This window comes from Mustela lutreola, chromosome 3 (genome assembly GCF_030435805.1).
Source record: "Mustela lutreola isolate mMusLut2 chromosome 3, mMusLut2.pri, whole genome shotgun sequence".
NCBI lineage: Eukaryota > Metazoa > Chordata > Mammalia > Carnivora > Mustelidae > Mustela > Mustela lutreola.
Window position 1 is genome coordinate 14,658,372 of NC_081292.1, and position 22,361 is coordinate 14,680,732.

The 22,361-nt window shown below is 37.0% G+C and overlaps 1 protein-coding gene across 1 annotated transcript; it reads right to left on the reverse strand.

Moving 5' to 3' along the window:
• Window positions 1-293: 293 nt before the first annotated feature.
• Window positions 294-842, reverse strand: LOC131828004 (large ribosomal subunit protein eL32-like). The gene has a single exon (XM_059168904.1). The coding sequence runs from the start codon at window positions 756-758 to the stop codon at window positions 351-353; it is 408 nt and encodes a 135-aa protein (XP_059024887.1). The 5' UTR covers window positions 759-842; the 3' UTR covers window positions 294-350.
• Between the last annotated feature and the right edge of the window lie 21,519 nt (window positions 843-22,361).

Genomic DNA, 22,361 nt, shown 5'->3' on the forward strand with positions numbered 1-22,361 from the left:
CCCAAAGTGCATGCTTTACACTTCACTCTTGGTGTTTTACATTCTATGAGATTTATAAATGTACAATAACATGTATCCACCATCGTAATATCATACAGAAAACCTTTATTGCTCCCAAATCCTCTGTGCTTCACCTATTCATGCCTCCTCTCCAATACCTCCTAGTAAGCACTAATGTTTTTATTGTCTCTGTAGTTTTCCCTTTTTCAGAATGCCATTTAGTTGGAATCATAGTCTGTACCTTCTCAGATTATTTTTTCACCTAGTGCAATGTATTTCAAGTGCTGAATGTCTTTTTTTTGTAGTTTTATGGTTTTATTAACACAAATATGATGTGCACAACAAGCTGTCTATTCATTTTCTTCGCTGCGCAGCCTGGAGTTGAGATTGGTGACTCTGATTGCCAGCTGGGCTGCTCTTTGCACAATAGCTTTGCGGTTCTTGGAGGAAACGTTGTGAACAATCTCTGCATAGTAAGATTTGTTGCACATCAGCGGCACTTCAAGCTCCTTGACGTTGTGCACTAGGAACTTCCTGAAGCCACTGGGAAACATGTGCTTTGTCTTTTTGTTGCTCCCGTAACCAATGTTGGGCATTAAGATCTGGCCCTTGAACCTTCTGCGCACCCTATTGTCAATACCTCTCGGCTTCCACCAGTTGTGCTTAATTTTGACATATCGGTCTGACTGGGGCCGGATGAACTTCTTGGTCCTCTTTTTAACAATCTTGGGCTTCACCAAAGGTCTGAGGGCAGGCATGATGCCCAGTAACAGATGGCTGCCACCTCCACAGGCAGCGCCGAGGAAGAGAGCCCTGAATGTCTTTTAATGGTATGATAGCTCAGTGCTTTTTAGCGCTGAATAGTGTCTCTTTGTCTGGATGCATCACAGTTTTTTTTTTTTATCCATTCACTTACCAGAGGGCATCTTGGTTGCTTCCAAGTTTGGGCAATTATAAATAAAATTGCTACAAACATTCATGTGCAGGTTTGTGTGGACATAAGTTTTCTAACTCCTTTGGGTAAGTACCAAGGAGCATTATTATGTTTAACTTTGTAAGAGAGTGCCAAACCATCTTCCAACATGACTGTACTATTTTGTGCTCCCACCAGCAGTAAAGGAGATATCCTGTTGCTCCACATTCTCACCAGCATTTGGGGTTTCCAATGTTTGGGATTTTAGCCATTCTAATAAATGTATAATGTCTCATTGTCTTAATTTGTAATTCTTTAATGATATAGGATTTCACATGCCTATTTGTTATTTATATAGCTTCTTTAGTAAGATATTTGTTCAATAATTTTTAACCATTTTTTTAAATTGGGTTTTTTGATTTCTTATTTTGAATTCTAGATTTGGAAAAATTTCATTCCTTATTACTATTATTTCTTCAAATATTTTTTCTGTGCCCCACTCCTACTTTACTTTAGGGACTCTACTTACATGTATATTAAGCTGTTTAAAGTCATTCTACAGCTCACTGATGTTTTGCTCATTTCTTCAGAATTTTTTCTCTCTGTTCATTTTGAATGAAGACATTACATGTCTTCAAGTTCACTAATGTTTTCTTCAGCAATGTATACTCTTCCAATCATCCTATCCAGTGTAATTTTTTTCACCTCAAACATTGCATTTTTCATCTCTAGAGCTTTAATTTGTTCTTTGTTTATATCTACCAAGTGTAAGGTAGTTTAGAAGAAAATCAACGGAAACCCAAAAGAGCAGACTTTAGGTTAAGCTCCTATAAAACTATTCCTAGTCTTTAGGGTCACAATACCTCTGCTCTGATTTGAGAATTTCTATTAACAATATGAGAAATTGCCAAGTTGAGAAGCTGCTCACCACAGAACCAAGTTGCATAGGCTGTACTCGAGAAGGTTGTCACTCCCACTGTAGAAAATCTCTGATTCAGGGGAGGACTACTGATGCACTATATTGCCTAGGCTATACTCCAAACCAGGAAAATAGACACCTAACCCCATCCTTTCCTTATCCAGTTCCAAATCTATGTCTCATGCAAATGCTATGGATTGGGATAACTTAAATCACATCTCTACCCAGAGCCACAAGAGAGGCTAAAAATGCAGTTTTTGGTGTCACAGTTTCTGAAATATGGAAGACATTCTAGAAGAAAGAACGAATAAGTGCTGAGCAAGTCAGTCCCTATATCTTCCACAGTTTCATAGTATGGATAAGGAAATGCAGAAAGACAGATTCTGAACCTTTGATCGGGCTTCATATAACTAGGGAAGACCTGCAGCCTGTTCTTTTTTTTCCTTCTTCTTCTTGGTCATTTGAGTCAGTCAATATATCACTTTTGGGCTTAAGCCAATATCAATTATGTTTTCATCACTTGCTAGAGTCCTAATTAATACAAATTTTAAGGTTCCTTAAAACTCTAGTGTCCTATGATTCATTTTCTTTTGCTCAAGAAATTTATCAGCAATGATTTTGGTGGCAAGTAAATATGATCTTAAACAGGAGAAACCTGGATCAAAACTGAATAACCTGGAGTCTCTCTCTCTCCTTCCCTCTTATCCTATCATCCCTCTACCTTATTTTAGTCTGCCATTCCAAGAGGGAGCAGGATAAGCCATAGGATCATAAATTTGACAAATTTAGAAATGATTTAAACATGTTTAGTGCCCAACTGCAAGGACTCTAGGTTTGTCTAGTCAGTAGTTCAATAGAATGGGTCTGAGGATGCAAACAAAGGGAGAGTTGAGTTGAACTTCTTTTTATTGGGTGAGAAAATAGAGATAAAGTTTTTTTAAGTATAGGATAGTACCCAGTAGGAAAGTTATACTTGGTGTAAATGAAACAATGCAATATAAATGTACTTTTATTAAGTTCTGAGAATGTACTGACAAGTAATATAGAATCAACAAAAGACTACAGGGGACTAGTGTCCCCAGCTAGGGAAAGAATAGCAAGATTTTGGATAGCACATTGAAGACAAACTCTTTAAACTTCACATTTCCACTGGGGATGAATCTTTCTTCAGGGAATAGAAAGCCATACTTGCAGATTAATTTCCTCTATTATACACTGTCCAAGCATGCTGTATTTTCTCTTGATGTCATTTTATTACAGTTGTACATAATTATTTCTGTAATTACTTGGTTAATGTCCATGTTTTTTGATAAACCTCAAGTTCTATAGGACCAAAGATGGTAGCTTGTTAATTTCTATATTTCCAGAACTAGCACACAGCCTGGAAAATAGGAAATCAGACAATAAGTTTTTTTTCCAAATATAGTTGACTAAAACTTGTGCTCCAGTTTGAAAATCATGCCAATAGTTGGGAGCAATTATCTTCCAAACTTCCTTTTCCTTCTTTACCTTCTAAGTAAAATCTTCCCTAAATACCAAACTCTAAACAAAATATCATCTTACCCCCTAAATAATCAAAAGATTAAAGATAAATATTTGGAAAGTACTAAGCCTGCTATCATATCCATTTTCCCTAATGGCCATTTATGTGCTTTCACTTTGTATTTGATACCCAGATATTGGCTTTAAATGTTCAATTTAACTTTTATCATTACATTCTAAGACTATCTTCTAAGATAGGTACCACCATTTTACAGATGAAGAAACCAAGGCCCAGAAAGTTTGAACAACCTCTAAAGAACTGAGCTAAGATATGAACCCAGGTCCTTTTAATTCCAAAGTTGAAGTCAATCCCAGGTTGACTGGGCATATCATTTGCTAAAATAAATTAGGCTCAAGATTCCTCCCCCTTGATTTGACTACAGAAAAGTTCGTTTAAGTTCTATTTCATCTCTTGCCCCAAGAATTTTCAAATGTGATTTCTAGAAGTGCAATAATTTTTCCCAAATCATATTATAACCAAATGGTTTTGACAACCAAGAAGTTTGTCCCAATGGGATTTGATGTGGTCAGGAAAATCCAACAACTCTCCCACGAAGACAAGACAGATGGTGCATGCTCTGGTTATGGATCCTACATCTTCACTTCTGGAAGTGTTTTACTTTCAGTCTGAATCTTTAAAAATCCTTGGCAAAGTCATAGCAAATGCTCTTGGTTTTGTTTTGTTTTGTTTTCAGAACAGAATGGTGGCCTGCACTTCTGAAATTCTGATCTTTCAGAGGATCCCCCTTCCTTTGTTAACAGCACAGTAAGAACTGAACATTTTTATTTTTAATTTTCCAATGACAATGACAGTACAGACTACTCAGATGAAATATGCCTTTGAATTCGTACGGTAGTTCCACAGGAGGTAGAGACATATTATGTTTTGATGCAGGCATGCGCTTTAAAAGCAAGATGCAGCAATCCTGTTTTCTAAATGCCTGGTGAGAAAGCTGAATAGAATTGTAACTTTTAGGGTACTATAATTAAAAGTGAAGGCCATAGTCAAAGAACTTTATTTTTCTAGCGTAAGCTTTGCTCTGTTTTCTAACTTCTGAGGCTCGTGGGGTTGAATTCCCAGAGCTCTGTCAATAATGTGGCTCACTGGCAAATTTGATGTGTTTTCTCAGCTGTAACAGAGCATATTAGCATAACATTTGCACACAGCTCCCAAGGGATCAGAAGGAGTCTAGAGGTTTATATTAGCATTTTGAAGATTGAAATTATTCTAAAGTTTTGTAAGAAGGTCGAGAACACTGACTGAGAACCATTTAAAACTTGAATAAGATTCTGCCCAACTATTTCATCCAGTGTACAGCTGCAAAAAGTTCCTCCACAGAGGAGCAGGGAACAGGGTGTTGGAAGGAAGAACAATTTTAGTTTTATATAGCTTGGTGTGAGTTTAATAGTATCTGTGGCCAAATCCACACATGGAGAAAGACCATCTATGACATCCATTAACAAGAGTTCTATTTCAAAATCTGTTGTGGTTAGGAATCTTGACTTTAAGGAGCTGTGTGTTCTGTATCAAAGCCAGTGATACATATTAATAAGTGACATATATGACTATATGCAGATTATCTCTTCCATCCTGCAGCCTCTAGATGCCTATAGCCAGGATACCTAAATACACCATCACCTTGGGAGACATCAGAGTCTATGTGAAAATCTAAACAACATCAACTAGGGCTCTTGTGGATTCAAGTGAAACAAAACCCCAACCCAAACTGATGTAAGCAACAAAAACATTTATCAGTTCACATAACTGAAAGGTACAGGGATAAAATATATGTCAGAAAAGCCAGTCTATTTTTTGTTTTAGGCATATTTAGATTTCTTATTGCATTTGAATTTTGACCATTGCTTCTCTTGAGTGATCTCTCTTTGCTTGACCTCTATGAGTTCATGGTTCTCATTCTTTCTAATACCTCCCTGGCTTTTCATTCATAGACCTCTCCTCTTCCACTAACCACCTAGATGTTAGTGGTCTCCAGGTCTTTTAACCATGTTTCCCCTTAATGATCTTGTTTGAAAACATATATTCAATTACCATCTACATACTAATTACATCTGTATTTTCAACTCTAAGATGTCTCTTGACCTTCTCACTCTTGCCTCCATCTTCCTCTTCAATATCTTTATCTGACTTCGCTGCAGGTACTACAAATTCAGTATAATCTATCTGACCCACTCTACCAGTTTAAGATGCAGATGAAACCACATGTCTTTTATCCTTTCAACTAATTGTTCAAATTCTCACATGTTTATGTTCATAGATACACATCATTGTAGAAGAACTCAGGAGTTCACTCAACCCAAATATATCTAGTTCTCTTTTTCAAACTCCAGATGAAAAAGAGGAGTTACAAAACCCTCCTACCCCACGAGTAGCACCACACTGGCCACATGGGTCACTTTTGAACACTGGTCTTGCCCATTTTTCTAGACATTTGTTCACTACCAGTGTTATGCCTTTACTAATTTAAATACTTGCATATTCCCAAACTTTAGGTCTACAGCTATTTGACCCACAGTCACATATTTGGAAATTGTTTCCCAGGTATGCCAGGTAAGCCATCAATTCTCCATCAATTCAGGCCATTTTGTTAACCCTGGAAAAAGAGTCAGTCAGCGGACCAATTCCCCTTCCCTGCTACAGAGTTCCTTTTAGACCCCAGGTATTTTCCTCCCTGTGGTTTTTGGTCAGTGCCATATCAGCCCAATGGGTTTCTCAAAATTGCAATGTCAGAGAGAGGAGGTTGAAGATGTCTGACACTTGCCTGTTTAGTACTCTGCTTAGAATCTTACACCTACTCCCATTTATAAGGGATGACTACTCTCCTTGCATGTGCATAGCTAAGAAGGTATACTCCAGTGAAATTTAGGAGGGGAAAAAAGGAAGAAAGATGACTTTTTTCTCTCTATCCATATGAACATGTGGGCAGAGTATATCATCAAATAAATAAACCAAATCCTTGCTCTACTTCAGGAGGTGCCCATTACATCCATATGCCCAACTGAACTCTGTCTTTTCCTGACACCGGCTCCTTTCGTAATATTTCTTATCTTGAAAAATGCCTGTATATGCAACCCCAGCCTCAAATGTGGGGAACCTTGTAGACCTCTCTCACTCATGCACCATCCACATCAACTCTACTTTCTCATCCTGCATCAGTCTCTCCCCTTCTATTTCCAATGCTTTCATTATTAATGCTTGAAGGGATTATAAAAAACTGCTTCTTCTGTCTTCCTCCTCCATCACACATACTGCTTCTGGAGTGATTACTTCCAATGCAAAAATGATCATGATATTTCTGGGATTAATCTTCATCAGTAGTTCCCCATAACTCTCAAAATGAAGAATGTCCTCATGGCTTTTTTTTTTTTAATTTATTTCTTTCAGCATAACAGAATTCATTGTTTATGCACCACACCCAGTGCTCCATGCAATACATGCCCTCCATAATACCCACCACCTGGCTTCTAAGGCTTCCATATTCCATAACCTGAACCATATCCAACTCTGTAGCTTCATCTCCAGCTACTATTCTACATAATTTGTAAGTTTTCCAAACTCCAGCTATCTCACACTGTTCCATATCCCTGCATCTTCACACATGCTATTCTTTATTTTTTTTTAAAAAAAGATTTTATTTATTCAAGAGAATGAGTGAGAGGGAGAACACAAGCAGGAGGAGGTGTAGAGGGAAGGGAGAAGCAGGCTCCCTGCTGAGCAGGGATTTCTACCTGGGGCTCAACCCCAGGATCTTGGGATCATGACCCAAGCCAAACACAGTTGTTTAACCAACTGAGCCACCGAGGCACTCCTACACATGCTATTCTTGATATCAGCAATATCCGGTTTTCCATTTTCAAATAATTGACCCCTTTGTCCTCTTGCAAAACTTAGTTCAAGCACTTCTAAATTTGGGAACCATCTGTGGACTTTCTGTCTGATTTTTATGTCCTCTGAGCAATAATACTATTTATCACATCACAATATGAATGCTGACCTAGTTGTTCATCTCTCCCTCTAGGCTATAACTTTGTTAAAGAAAATATCATGTTTTATTTATATTGACAGTCACATCAGAGAATGCACTGCCTATCACCTAATAGGTATTTCATAACGTTGTCTCAAAAGAATGAATAACATGTGTAAAGTGTCTAGTACACTGTCTAGCACATTATCAGTGTTTAACAAATGTTAGTTCCATTTCACATCTCTCCTTTGTCCCTAACATCTTTTGCTTTACAAAGCTGTATAATTAATTTTCACTTACATTGCAGGAGCCATTTGCCCAAAGAAAAGAAAATTGGAGACTTTGTCGTTATTCAGATTTGCTAATCTGAATTATCCAGTTTAACTCTCTCACAACATTTAACAAATCTTTGCCAAATACTCACTGCTCTTTATGCTGTCCAGGTACAGTTTCTGTTAGTAGCTTGTCACTAACACAAGACAGATATGAAGGGCAGTGCTTAAACTTCCTATGGACATAACTTCAATCATTTATAGTTGCTATTAGAAGTGATATCTGACACCACTTAAGAATCTAGCCAATCAAGAAACAGAACTGGGTATTGAAAAGTAAGACTACTTAGCACCCTCCACCATGATAAATCAAGCCAAATTTTTGTTGAATCTTATTTTTAATGTTTATTTATTTTTAAGTAATCTCCACACACAATGTTGGGCTTGAATTCATGACTCCGAGATCGAGAGTGGGCATGCTCTCCCAACTGAGCCAGCCAGGTCCCCCTTGAATCTTATTAATTTTCTATCTTCCCATCTACTTGTAGCAATTCTATTGTACATTATATTTGAATAAGGTGGTGCTTGGAGTCATTTTGATGTCATGAAAAAAATAATCCTGAGGTGAAAACTAACAGAGAAGAGGGCAAGACCCTGAATTAACCAGGCTTCCTCTATCTCTGAAATTTTTCAGTTACAAGCAGAAATTATTTATTATTGTTGTTATTGTTGATGTCAATCTGGTCAAAAAATTAGGCTCATCTGTAAAGTAGGAATACTTTTGTTTGTAAGAGTTATTTCAAATATCCCAGGGGACCAACATAGGGTTCTGGTGCAGAGACAGGGTCAATGCTTTACCTGCTGCCTTAGATTCTTTTCTGCTGAGATCAATTGGTGTGCTTCTAACAGGAGATTGGAAATGTAAAGGTCAATCTCCAACCTTAAAGACCATCTATTTCTGGAAATAAAATTTAATGTATAAAACATTGGAAAAGGTTAAGAGTTTTGCTGACTTTTTAGTGGTATTAAAGTGATATTATGCCAGGTACCCAGGAATACTGGGGCGTTGACCAACCAACAATCTCTACCTCCAGCTCCCAAGGTGATTTAGGGGGATACACCCAAGGAACATTAACAAATAAGAACCCACACTTCCCTTTAGTAATAGCTGGGCCTTGGCCAAGGAATCCAAAATCAGAACTCTGGTAAATATGCACTAGAACATATATATGGCTTAGGTTCAAACAACAAAGAAGCCTTCCTTCAACCCTTCCTTCCAAGCCAAATCCAAATGATAGAGCCTTATCACATTTGGTCTGGACACCTATAACAGGACCTTTTCAATGTATTCAGATGAAAGGAAGTCGAATAGAAGGCCGGGTTTGGACATTCTACCCCAAAAAGATTTTTCTCTCTAACAAATATAACCTAATCAGTGTCTGGCAAATTGACCTATGGGATTAGTGACTTCTCTTGGAGGGAGGAGGTGGAGAACATGGGATAGAGACATACAATGCAGAAGAAACATCCTTCTATCCCTACCAACAGCAATTAAAATTACTCTGAAGCATCAGTCTCAAGTTCTCTACAAATCACATTCCAGTGTGAAGAACAGGGAAGTGACCAAAGATAAAGACATCTGAGGGTACTTCTGGACCACGCAGTGCCTCCTGCATGGAAAGTGCCTTTCACTTTCATTTATACTCCTCTGAACACCCCAGCTTACTGTGAAAGTACAAAAACAGTATACAATGAAGACAGAGGATAGCAACTTAGTTCTCCATTCCTGAGTTGTTGAAAACAACAGAAATAAACACAGAACAACATAAGAAAGCATGAGTTTAGAATCCGACAGAACTGGGCTCAAATCCTGGCGCTACCATTTGCTAGCTCTGACACCAAACCTTAGGAAAATACTTTAATTCTGTAAACCTCAGTTTCCTTTCTTTAAATCATTGTGTTATGTTAGTCACCATACAGTATATCATTAGTTTTTGATGTCGTGTTCCATGATTCATTGCTTACATATAACACCTAGTGCTCCATGCAATACATGCCCTCCTTAATACCCGTCACTAGGGTCACCCATCCTCCCAACCCCGCCCCTTCTAAAACCCTCCATTTGATTCCCAGAGTCCATAGTCTCTCATCGTTCATCTCCCACTCTGATTTCCTTCCTTCATTTTTTCTTCCTTTCCCCTAATGTCCTTCATGCTAGTCCTTATATTCCACAAATAAGTGAAACCATATAATAATTGACTTTCTCTGTTTGACTTATTTCACTTAGCATAATCTCCTCTAGTTCCATCCATGTTGATATAATTGTTGGGTATTCATTGTTTCTTATGGCTGAGTAATATTCCATTGTACATATAGACCACATCTTCTTTATCCATTCATCTGTTGAAGGGCATTTCAGCTCTATCCACAGTTTGGCAATTGTGGACATTGCTGCTATCAACATTGGGGGTACATATGGCCCTTCTCTTCACTATATCTGTATCTTTGGGGTAAATACCCAGTGTGCAATTGCAGGGTCATAGGATAGCTCTATTTTTAATTTTTTAAGGAGTCTCCACACTCTTTTCCCAAGTGGCTGCACCAACTTGCATTCCCACCAACAGTGTAAGAGTGCTCCCCTTTCTCCACATTTTCTCCAGCATTTGTTGTTTCCTGCCTTGTTAATCTGTGCCATACTAACTGGTGTAAGGTGGTATATCAATGTGGTTTTGATTTGAATTTCCCTGATGGCTAATGATGTTGAACATTTTTTCATGACTCAGTTAGCCATTTGTATGTCTTCTTTGGAGAAGTGTCTGTTGATGTCTTCTGCCCACTTTTTCACTTGATTATTTGTTTCTTGGGCATTGAGTTTGAGAAATTCTTTATAGATCTTGGATATCAGACCTTTATCTGTAGTGTCATTTGCAAATATCTTCTTCCTTTCCATGTGTTGTCTCTTTGTTTTGTTGACTGTTTGCTTTGCTATGCAGAAGATTTTTATCTTGAAAAAATTCCAAAAGTTCATTTTCGTTTTTGTTTCCCTTGCCTTTGGAAACATGTTTTGGAAGAAGTTGCTGAAGTGTTTTGAAAGAAGTTCTAGCACTTAGAAAAATACCAATGTCATTTTTCTAAGTGCTGGAACAAACAATCCTAAAATTTGTATGGAACCAGAAAAGACCCCGAATTGCCAAGGGAATGCTGAAAAGGAAAAACAAAGCTGGGGACATCATGTTGCCTGATTTCAAACTATATAATAAAGCTGTGATCATCAAGACAGCATTGCACTGGCACAAAAACAGACACATAGTTCAAAGGAACAGAATAGGGACCCCAGATATGGACCCTCAACACTATGGTCAACTAATCTTCAACAAAGCAGGAAAAAATATCCAGTGGAAAAAAGTCTTTTTAATAAATGGTGCTGGGAAAATTGGACAGCTATACAAAGAAGAATGAAACTCAACCGTTCTCTTACACCATACACAAAGCTAAACTCTAAATGGATAAAAGACCTCAATGTGAGACAGGTCCACCAAAATCCTAAAGGAGAACATAGGCAGTTACCTTTTTGACATCGGCCATAAAAACTTCTTTCAAAACACGTCTCCTAAGCCTCAGTTTCTTAATCTGTAAAATAGAGATAATAATATCCTTAGTTTATTGTAATCCTATACAAAAGCCACTCTTTCTTAGCATTATTTTATCTCTATAAAAGACTTCTCTTTTGCAAATGAAAACTTTGATCTTTGAGGGAGAATTCTGGAAGGATTGTTTCACCCAAGTGCTAATTTCTATTTTATAGTAGCCTGTGCATAACTAGCTGAGGTCTCGATAGAGTATATGGAGTATAGAACTCTTAGAACATCAAATTGATCAGTTTTGTCTGCTGAAAGATCTCCCATTACTGAGACACCACAGACATTTGGTAAAACTACTATTTTCCTCTTGAGTAGACAATGAAGATGTCATGTCTTTTTTTTTTTTTTTTTGAAGATTTTATTAATTTGGCAAGAAGACAGAGTGTGAGGAGGAGGGAAAGGGAGAGAGAATCTGAATCAGACTCCACACTGAGCACAGAGGCCCATGTGGGTCTCGATCTCATGATCATGAGAATATGACCTGAGCTGAAACCAGGAGTGAGAGGCTGAACTGACTGAGCCAACCAGGCACCCTGATGATGTCACATCTTAACAACAAATACACAAGATAGCTTCTCCATAATCCACTTCTCATAAAAGTGCTTCAAGATTCAAAGTGCTTCAAAAGATTGTGAGGTTATTTTTGACAAGCAGACATACATTAAGTTCCATTTACTGCACTCAAGAGTTCATGTGGGCTGTGAAGAACATATCTGAATTCAGAAAATATAAGAAATGGAGTTTCCTATAAAGAAAGAAGAAAGTGAGCAAAAGTACTTAGAAAATTTAAAAGTGCTGGAATATTAGAAGAACAGCAGAAGTTTAATTATCTGAGGATCAGGAAGGTCAGTAGTAAAACCATTATATGTCGAGTGCTTACTATGTACTAGGCACTGATTATTCTCCTCTTGTGCTTACTATGTACTAGGCACTGATTATTCTCCTCTTGTATTAGGTAACTTAATCCTAACAAAGTCCTGAGATAAGTGCCATCATTTCTATTTCTTGGATCTAGAATCTTGGAGAGATTAAATACCTTGCCCAAGGTTACCCTAACTTTCCAGGTTTTAAATAGTCTCTGAGTGAGGCTAATAAGAGCAGTTTAAGAAAAATGCAAAAAGAGCTTCAGATGTCAGCACTGAAAGCCCTGTTAAAAGCTAGATAATAAGTTCCCAGGGGATAAGATATGAACATGAGGTATCTGGGGATAATAAATACTTATGTATATTAGGGATCCTATAGTTATATAAAGTCACTTTAGGTATAGAATATAATCTTGGGAAGGGATATGAATCTTAAATGTAGGCAATCCCAACATATCCCTGTTTCCTTCTTAAGGCAGAAACCATGTCATGCTCCATTTTATGTCCCCTCCCCCAACATCTGATTCAGACTTCCACTCCCATAAAACTCTCTTCAAACCCTTATTCTAGAACTTTAATTAATCTGCTAAGTGTTCAAGTCATGGGTGCTTCTTATATACAATGTATTGTCCATTTGTGTAGATCCATAACCTGGCAGGCACATAGTTCTTTAGGTGCTCACTGAATATGTGTTATATAAACCAATGAATAACCTTAGGGATGAATATATTTTGTGAATATACCTATACTATAAATAAATAGATTGAACTGAATCAAGTTAAACTACAGAATGATCTTATCAGTGAAGGTAAACTTATTCACCAGCATCTGGCACAGTGTAGAATTACTTAGTACATGCTTAGATGTTTGCATTTTAAGATGGGATCCAAATGAGTGAGGGATTCACAGAGAAAACTAGAAAACAATGGGGTAGTAGAAGCAAAGATTCCATAGTTTGTGGTGGGAAAAAGACAGAGAGAATTAGGATATTCCTCATCTTGAGAAAACTGGGATATTCCACATGAAGATGAGGACCAATGGCCCCAAAGAAGGAATAAGTAGTGTGCCATCTCAGATTATACTTCAGATAGGTCAATTCCTGTGTAATCCTTATTTCCCACACTAGCAAGATAGAAATAAGTGTCCACTAAACAATACAAAATGGTTTAAACAATAAAAGGACTCAGAGAAATCTTGGGTAGAGAAACCCTGGAATTAGTTAATTAAGCAAATCAATGGACCAGATTCTTTCTTCCTTTTAGCTTAAAGCCTACCTCTCCTTGTGGTCCTAAAATGGTTTTAGTAATTCCAGTTACCACAATTTCACTCACAAACACCCAGCAGAGATTATTTATTTGATGTGTCTCTTTTGTTTTTCTTATTTTATTTAAACTGAATTAATGAGCATACACTGTACCATTAGTTTCAGATGTAGAGTTCAATTATTCTTCCATTGCCTATCACACCCAGTGCTCATTACGTCATGTGCCCTCCCTAATGCCCATCACCCAGGGACCCCATTTCCCCACCCACCTCCTCTACACCAACTCTCAGTTTGTTTCCTGTAGTTAAGAGTCTCTTGGTTTGTCTCTATTGTTACCAGAATCTCCCCATAGTCAACATAATTGTATATTCCACTGCCCCAAATGGGTAACAGCACCCCCTTCTATGCCAATAGTTAGTAAGTGAATAGAATTTCCACTTTGGGCCTAAATGCTCCCTGCCTCCCAGCTGTCCCTCCCTCCCTCCTTTCCTTCATGGAAGAATTGCACAGATGTAAAAAGCAGAGTTCTGGGATCAGAAAAACCTGATTGAATTGTACCCCAGCACTTGCCAGCAGCATGGCTTTAGACAAGTGAATTGACAAGTCTGAGCCCATAGAATATAAGAAATAATACAAGCTACCTCATGTGGTTATGGAGATTAAAGAAATAATTATGCACTTAGCACGAGGAGTGACCCATGAAGATCACTTGATGCCACGGAACTCTTGTTATTCTCCCGCCATTTGGTTCTAGATTACCGCTGACCTCAGGATATTTCCAATAGGCTACACAGCCACCACATTAGAGTGAATGTGAATAAAATAGCATTTCTTAGACCTTCCTGGTTGAACAGCTTGCCCAGATGCTTCATAACCTTTATTAATTATATACACCACTTTTTCTCTCTCTTCCATATTGATATGTACACCTAATGCAACTGTCCTATTTTTCTTAATATCTTTTGGACTCTTTCTGTCCAAGATTATGGCTAAATTCTTATGCTAAACTTTTCTTGCTCTAAAACATTTCTACTCTATGACTTGCTGGCTTGCTGTCCTGCCTCCTACTGCTTGCTCTCAGCCAATCAGCACATTCCTCATCATACCAAAATTCATTCTTCGATCACATTGTCCACTATATTCTCTTCAGTCTTCTAGTGACCACAAATCTTTGTTTTGACATAGAATTCTAATATCTGTCTTCAAAACACTATGCTAGCTCGCTAACTCTATTTTACTTTAAAAAAAAAAAAATCTTTGATGACCCTTCTCTCAACTGAAAAGCTGCATCCTAAAGTTTTGGGATCCTTACTAAATGTGCTTATGATCTAAATGTGACCTGTGCCAAGCCACATACTTCCCACATTCTCGATTTTCTCAATCATACATGTCCCTTGCCTTTAGAAAACTGACATTTGATCTTTGGGTAATAATACTGTACATTATATGACAGTACCAATTTTCTAATAGAAAACATGTCAAAATATATTCAGCTGTATGTCAAGGCCAAGAAAGAAGCAGTGTTGAGTTAGGGTTAAAACCACAGACCTTGAAATCCACAGACCCCCATACTCAATCACAGCTTTCCTGATTATTATTTGTGACTTGGTTCTTAATCTCACTGTGACTTGGTGCTCACATTTACAATGTGAGGATTTTAAGACTGACATAGGACTATTGTCTGAAATCAACTAATACGATGGATGTGAAGTATTTAAATGATTTTTGTCTTATAGACCTTGAAAACCTGGTAACTACCATTGTCCTCACCTCTTTATGGGTCAAAATCCATGTTGCCAATTGAAATGAGGGTTTGCCTACATCTGGAATGACTATTTTCTTAGTCCATCATTAGTTTTCTATGCTGAAGTAACTCCAGGTATGACAGTTTCCAAGAAGCAGGGAAATTTACATGCATCTATTATCATTCACTTAAGGAATTACCCAAATTAAAAATACCATCAGATGTAAATGACTGAGGAACAGTCACACCCATTCCCACAAATGCAGATTGGAAAGAGCCAATTAAGATTATTTTCTCCTATGCCTTAGCAAGCATTCTGCTCAAGAGGATTTTAAATTACTCAGGGGATCAGGAAGAGAGAAAGAAAGTAGAAGAAAAAATCCTCTCTGCACTCAGGCAGAAATTCAAAGAGGAAAAATTGCTTCTTATGTTGATCTCCTGCTCTGGATTTTTCTTGGTTTTATAAAATGGACTTAAAAGTCCCCTCTAGTTTTGATTTTACTTTTATTCACACACTGGGAAGCCAGGGAAAATTGCATAAGCAAGACCTGCTACAAATTTCAAGTTATGTATAAGGAAGAGTTAAAATAAAGATGCAAATAATAGGTCTTCTCGGCATCATTACTTGCCATCCTTGGCCTTATCCAGTCCCTGCATACCCTTTTGCCTGCAACCTGCACAGCTCCACACTTTGCTCATCTTTTCCCCTCCAGCCTGTAATGTGTTTCCCTTCTTTACTCACTCAGCTTTCTTGGTCCAAATCAAATTTTACTTTCCCTGCTAAGCTCTTCTTAAGCCTAGCTTTCCCCAAGGGCACAATCAATCACTCTTGATGCTGTGATTCTACTATGGGTTTTTCAGGCTGTTTTAAGAATTTTCACATTGTTTTCTACTTTATTATTTACATTTCTGTTTCTTTAATGTCCAAACAATTTTTTTCCCCTCAGTCAAAATAACCATTGTATCCCATTGGCCTGGGGATTTCTTGAAGGTTATGGTTATTTGTCTTCAGCGTTCCTTGGGGAAAGAATAGTATCTAGAGCAGTGGTTACTAACCAGGGTGATTTTGCCCTCCAAGAGACATTTTAAAACGTTTGGAGACATTTTTGATTGTCCCAACTGGGCTCTCCTGCTGATATCTGGGGGGTAGAGACCACAGATGTTGCTGAATGTCCTTCAATGCACCAGACAGTGCCCACCACAAAGAATTTTGCGGCCCAAATACCAGTATCACACCTTCTTCATTTGTAGCTTCACAGAATGGGAATGGGAAGTATGAGTCCTTCCACTTTGTCCTTTTTTCAAGATTCTTTTGGCTATTCTGGTTATTTGACTACTATCAACTTCTAGTGGGGGAGGGGGACCAATTTTGATGATGGTAGGGATTGCATTGAATCTGTAGTTCAATGTGAAGAGTATTATCATCTTAACAATATTAAGTGTTCAGGCCCATGCATCTGGTATCTCTCTCCATTTATCTAAGTCTCCTTTAATTTTTTTTCAGTGATATTTTGTAGGTTTCTTGTACTTTCAAGTCTTGTGCTTCTTAGGTAATTTTAATCCTAAATATTTTATTCTATTTTGTTGATTTTAAGTGTAACTGCAAGTGTTTAGAAATAGAATTGATTTTCAATATTGATCTTATACTTGTAATCTTGATGAATTCATTTATTAATTCTAATAAACTGGTTTTTTAGTGGATTTTTTAAAAATTGTCTTTACACAACATCATGTTATCTATAGAGATAATTTTACTTATTAATTTCTGGTATGGATGCTTTTTATTTCTTTTTCATGTTTAATTACTCTAGCTGGAATCTCTAGTACAATAATGAACAGAAGTGAAAAAAGTAGATATGTTTATTCTATTATGAATCTTAGGGGAAAGACACCCAGGCTTTCACTATTTAGTATGATGTTAGCTACAAGTTTTTTCAGAAATATCTTTTATTAAGATGAAGTTCCTTCAGTTCCTATTTTGTTAAGTGTATTTATCATGAAAAGTGTTGAATTTTGTGAAAAGATTTTTCTGTCAACTGAATTGATCATGTGGTTTTTCGCCTTCATTTTATTTATGCAGTGTATTATGCTGATTAATTTTCAGATGTTAAAGTAACCTGGTATTCCAGGGTAAGTCCTACTAGGTCATGTGCATAATCATTTTCATATGTTGCTAGATTCAGTTTGTTTGTTATGTTGATGATTTTTACACCTATATTAATAATGAATATGGATATATAATTTTATCTTCTCATATAACTTGTCTAGTTTTGATACTTAGGTAATACTGCTCTCACAGAATGAATTAAGAAGTATTCCCTCTTCTATTTTTAGTAAGACTTTATGAAAGATTGATATTAATTTTATTTTCAACATTTAGTGGAATTCACCAGTGAAGACATTTGACCTTGGGCTTTTTTTTGGTAAAAAGTTTTAAATTGTTAATTCAATATTTTTAGTTGTTACAGGCATAGTCAGATTATTTTTTATAGGTCAGTTTTGTGTAATTTGTGTTTTCTAGGAATTTGTTCATTTCATCTAACTTACCTAATTTTTGGCATACAGTTGTTTATAATATAATAGCCCCTTATATTTTTTGAAATATGTCAGCAAGATCAGTTATAATATTCTCTTTTTCACTCTGATTTTAATAATTTAACTTTTTTCTCTCTCTCCCCTTTTTTTTGGGGGGGGTCAAGATAGCGAAAGTTTTTTTATCCCCCAAATTTGTTGATCTTGCAACTAACCAACTTCTAGTTTCACTGTTTTTTTCTTTTTTCTTTCTATTCTCTGTTTCATTAATTTCCACTCTATTCCTTAGTTTTCCTTCCATTTGCTGGCCAAAGATTTATTTATTTTTCTCTTATTTTTCTAGTTTGTTAAGTTACAAATTTAGATGACTGATTTAAGGTCTTGCTTCTTTTTTTTTTTTTTTTTAAGATTTATTTATTTATTTATTTGACAGACAGAGATCACAAGTAGGCAGAGAGGCAGGTGGAGAGAGAGGAAGGGAAGCAGGCTCCTTGCTAAGCAGAGAGCCCGATGGGAGGCTTGATCCCAGGACCCTGAGATCATGACCTGAGCTGAAGGCAGAGGCTTTAACCCATTGAGCCACCCAGGCACCCCAAAATCTTGCTTCTTTTTAATACAGGTGTTTATAGCTATAAATTTTTCCCTAAGCACTGCTTTCGCTGCCTTTTTATTCTCATCCATCTCAAAACATTTTCTAGTTTCTTTTGTGAATTCCTTCTTGACAAGTTAGTAATTTAGTAGTATATTGTTTCTTTCCTTCATATTTGTATGTTGTCCAAACAGTCCTGCTATTGATTTATAATTTCATTCCACTGTAGTCAGAGAGCATACTTTATTTTATTTCAATCCTTTTATATTTCTCAAGGCCTGTTTTATGGCTCACCATGTAGAGTTTCTTAGAGACTGTTCTGTGTGTGCTTAAGAATGTATTTGCCATTGTTGTTGAATGGAGTGGTCTAGAAATGTCTGTTAGATCTAGTTGGTTTATAGTTTTAGTTTTCTATAGCCATCTGGATGGTAATTCATCTAGTTCTATCCATTGCTGAAGTTGAGTATTGAAGTTTCTATTATTATTGAACTGTTGATGTCTCCTTTTAATTCTGTTTTCACTTTATGTTTTAGAAACTCTATTTTTAGGTGTGCTTATGTTTATAATTGTTATCTAACACTAATGGACTTACTCTTTTATCATTATAAAATGTTTATGGTGTCTCTTGTCACATTTTTTTCTCTTATAATCTATTTTGTCTGATTTAATGTAGCCATTTAGCTTTTCTATGACTCCTGTTTGCATGCCATAACTTTTTCATCCTTCTACTTTTAAGCTATCATATATTTAAATCTAAAGCATTATCACCTATAAGGAACATAGAGTTGAATTATATTTTCAGCCTAACTTATTTGTCTTTTGATGGGAGTATTTAATCCATTCACATTAATGTTATTATTTATATAGGTGGATTCATATCAACTATTTGTCCCTTTTTTACATGTATCAAAGATGTGATTGCAAATTTAATTCAATTTAAAGTCCTGTTTTATTATGATCCCCTTTTAAGTAATGTGGGGAAAACAATATGTTTGTGGCAAGAACTTAAGGATTTAAGTTTAACTGGGTCACAGTTTCACATTTTGTTACATTTATGAAGCCTTTAAAATATCTAGATGTCATTTTTTTTTCTCATCAGTCAAATAGAGGCTACCATTCCTGCTTTGCTTAAGCCATGGCAATTTTTGCTGATGGCAAAATTTGAACATAAACCTTAAAGGATTTCTGTGTGAAATATGGCTATAACAAAGAAGACCAGGGATTACAGGAAAAGCCAGGAGGTGACACCTTCATTTTAACTTCACTCCAATTCTGGGCACTTGATGTGGCCCACCACACCCTGGCTGAACAGGGCTCATAACCATGATCAGAGATTCCTGCATTTGTATAAATTTGATTCTAAAATCCCCTCATAGACTTGAGCACTGAGCAAATGTATAGTTATTGTCTCCAACTGGACTGTATTGTTGTATCTCATAATATCTCTTACAGGGTTGTTGCTTTATTTGAAACCCAGGGCTTCAGTGGCATGAACAAAAGCAAGCTAGTGACAAAGGAGAAAAACACATTTGGACTCATTGCTTGAATGAGTTTTTCATTCAAAAGCTCTCTCCTACAGTGGGAACTAAGTTCAATACGCCATCCTTGACAGTAGAAGCAATTTACCTTCTTTTGGCAGGAAAAAAAAAAAAAGAATAAAAAGAAAAAAGAAAACAACCTTCCCTCATGCCTGGGTTTTGGAATTCCTTGGGTGTACACCACTTACTTGAGTTTCAATTTTATCAGCTGTAAGTTGTGGAAAAGTGTTAAGAGTTTACCTCAGAGTGTCATTTTTGAGACCATTTTAGATGACTATATAGAAACCCACAAATAGGAAAACCCAAAAGACTCCACTCCAAAACTGCTAGAACTTATACAGGAATTCAGTAAAGTGTCAGGATATAAAATCAACGCACAGAAATCAGTTGCATTTCTCTACACCAACAGCAAGACAGAAGAAAGAGAAATTAAGGAGTCAATCCCATTTACAATTGCACCCAAAACCATAAGATACCTAGGAATAAACCTAACCAAAGAGGCACAGAATCTATACTCAGAAAACTATAAAGTACTCATGAAAGAAATTGAGGAAGACACAAAGAAATGGAAAAATGTTCCATGCTCCTGGATTGTAAGAATAAATATTGTGAAAATGTCTATGCTACCTAAAGCAATCTACACATTTAATGCAATTTCTATCAAAGTACCATCCATCTTTTTCAAAGAAATGGAACAAATAATTCTAAAATTTATATGGAACCAGAAAAGACCTCGAATAGCCAAAGGGATATTGAAAAAGAAAGCCAACGTTGGTGGCATCACAATTCCAGACTTCAAGCTCTATTACAAAGCTGTCATCATTAAGACAGCATGGTACTGGCACAAAAACAGGCACATATCAATGGAACAGAATAGAGAGCCCAGAAATAGACCCTCAACTCTACAGTCAACTAATCTTCGACAAAGCAGGAAAGAATGTCCAATGGAAAAAAGACAGCCTTTTCAATAAATGGTGCTGGGAAAATTGGACAGCCACATGCAGAAAAATGAAATTGGACCATTTCCTTACACCACACACAAAAATAGACTCAAAATGGATGAAGGACCTCAATGTATGAAAGGAATCCATCAAAATCCTTGAGGAGAACATGGGCAGCAACCTCTTCGACCTCTGCCGCAGCAACATCTTCCTAGGAACAACGCAAAAGGCAAGGGAAGCAAGGGAAAAAATGAACTACTGGGATTTCATCAAGATCAAAAGCTTTTGCACAGCAAAGGAAACAGTTAACAAAATCAAAAGACAACTGACAGAATGGGAGAAGATATTTGCAAACGACATATCAGATAAAGGACTAGTGTCCAGAATCTATAAAGAACTTAGCAAACTCAACACCCAAAGAACAAATAATCCAATCAAGAAATGGGCAGAAGACATGAACAGACATTTCTGCAAAGAAGACATCCAGATGGCCAACAGACACATGAAAAAGTGCTCCATATCACTCGGCATCAGGGAAATACAAATCAAAACCACAATGAGATATCACCTCACACCAGTCAGAATGGCTAAAATCAACAAGTCAGGAAATGACAGATGCTGGCGAGGATGCGGAGAAAGGGGAACCCTCCTACACTGTTGGTGGGAATGCAAGCTGGTGCAGCCACTCTGGAAAACAGCATGGAGGTTCCTCAAAATGTTGAAAATAGAACTGCCCTATGACCCAGCAATTGCACTATTGGGTATTTACCCTAAAGATACAAACGTAGTGATCCAAAGGGGCACGTGCACCCGAATGTTTATAGCAGCAATGTCCACAATAGCCAAACTATGGAAAGAACCTAGATGTCCATCAACAGATGAATGGATCAAGAAGATGTGGTATATATACACAATGGAATACTATGCAGCCATCAAAAGAAATGAAATCTTGCCATTTGTGACAACATGGATGGAACTAAATCGTATCATGCTTAGCGAAATAAGTCAAGCAGACAAAGACAACTATCATATGATCTCCCTGATATGAGGAAGTGGTGATGCAACATGGGGGCTTAAGTGGGTACGAGAAGAATCAATGAAACAAGATGGGATTGGGAGGGAGACAAACCATAAGTGACTCTTAATCTCACAAAACAAACTGAGGGTTGCTGGGGGGAGGGGGTTTGGGAGAAGGGGTGGGATTATGGACATTGGGGAGGGTATGTGCTTTGGTGAGTGCTGTGAAGTGTGTAAACCTGGTGATTCACAGACCTGTACCCCTGGGGATAAAAATATATGTTTATAAAAAATAAAAAATTTAAAAAAAAAAGAAACCCACAAATATCTGATACTCAGTGTGGATTATTTTTCCTACCTGTCTCCCCTACCTTCTTGTACTTTCTTACAAGAAAACCCATCTGTGAGGACTCTGTATTATGCTTGTCAGCCATTCTTCCCTCAGAATACGTAAACACAACACTCATGTCAATAAGTGCTTCCTTCAATGTCAAGGGAACTATTGGGATCAAAAATGAGGAGAGATTTCTCACTAGCATTGGTTGAAATCTCACTGATGAATGGGAGTTAGTTAGGCAAATAAGAGGTCTCTACTTTATATAG

Excerpts from the sequence above, each read along its gene's own strand:
- LOC131828004 (XM_059168904.1), bottom strand. The coding sequence starts at position 758 with ATGCCTGCCCTCAGACCTTTGGTGAAGCCCAAGATTGTTAAAAAGAGG.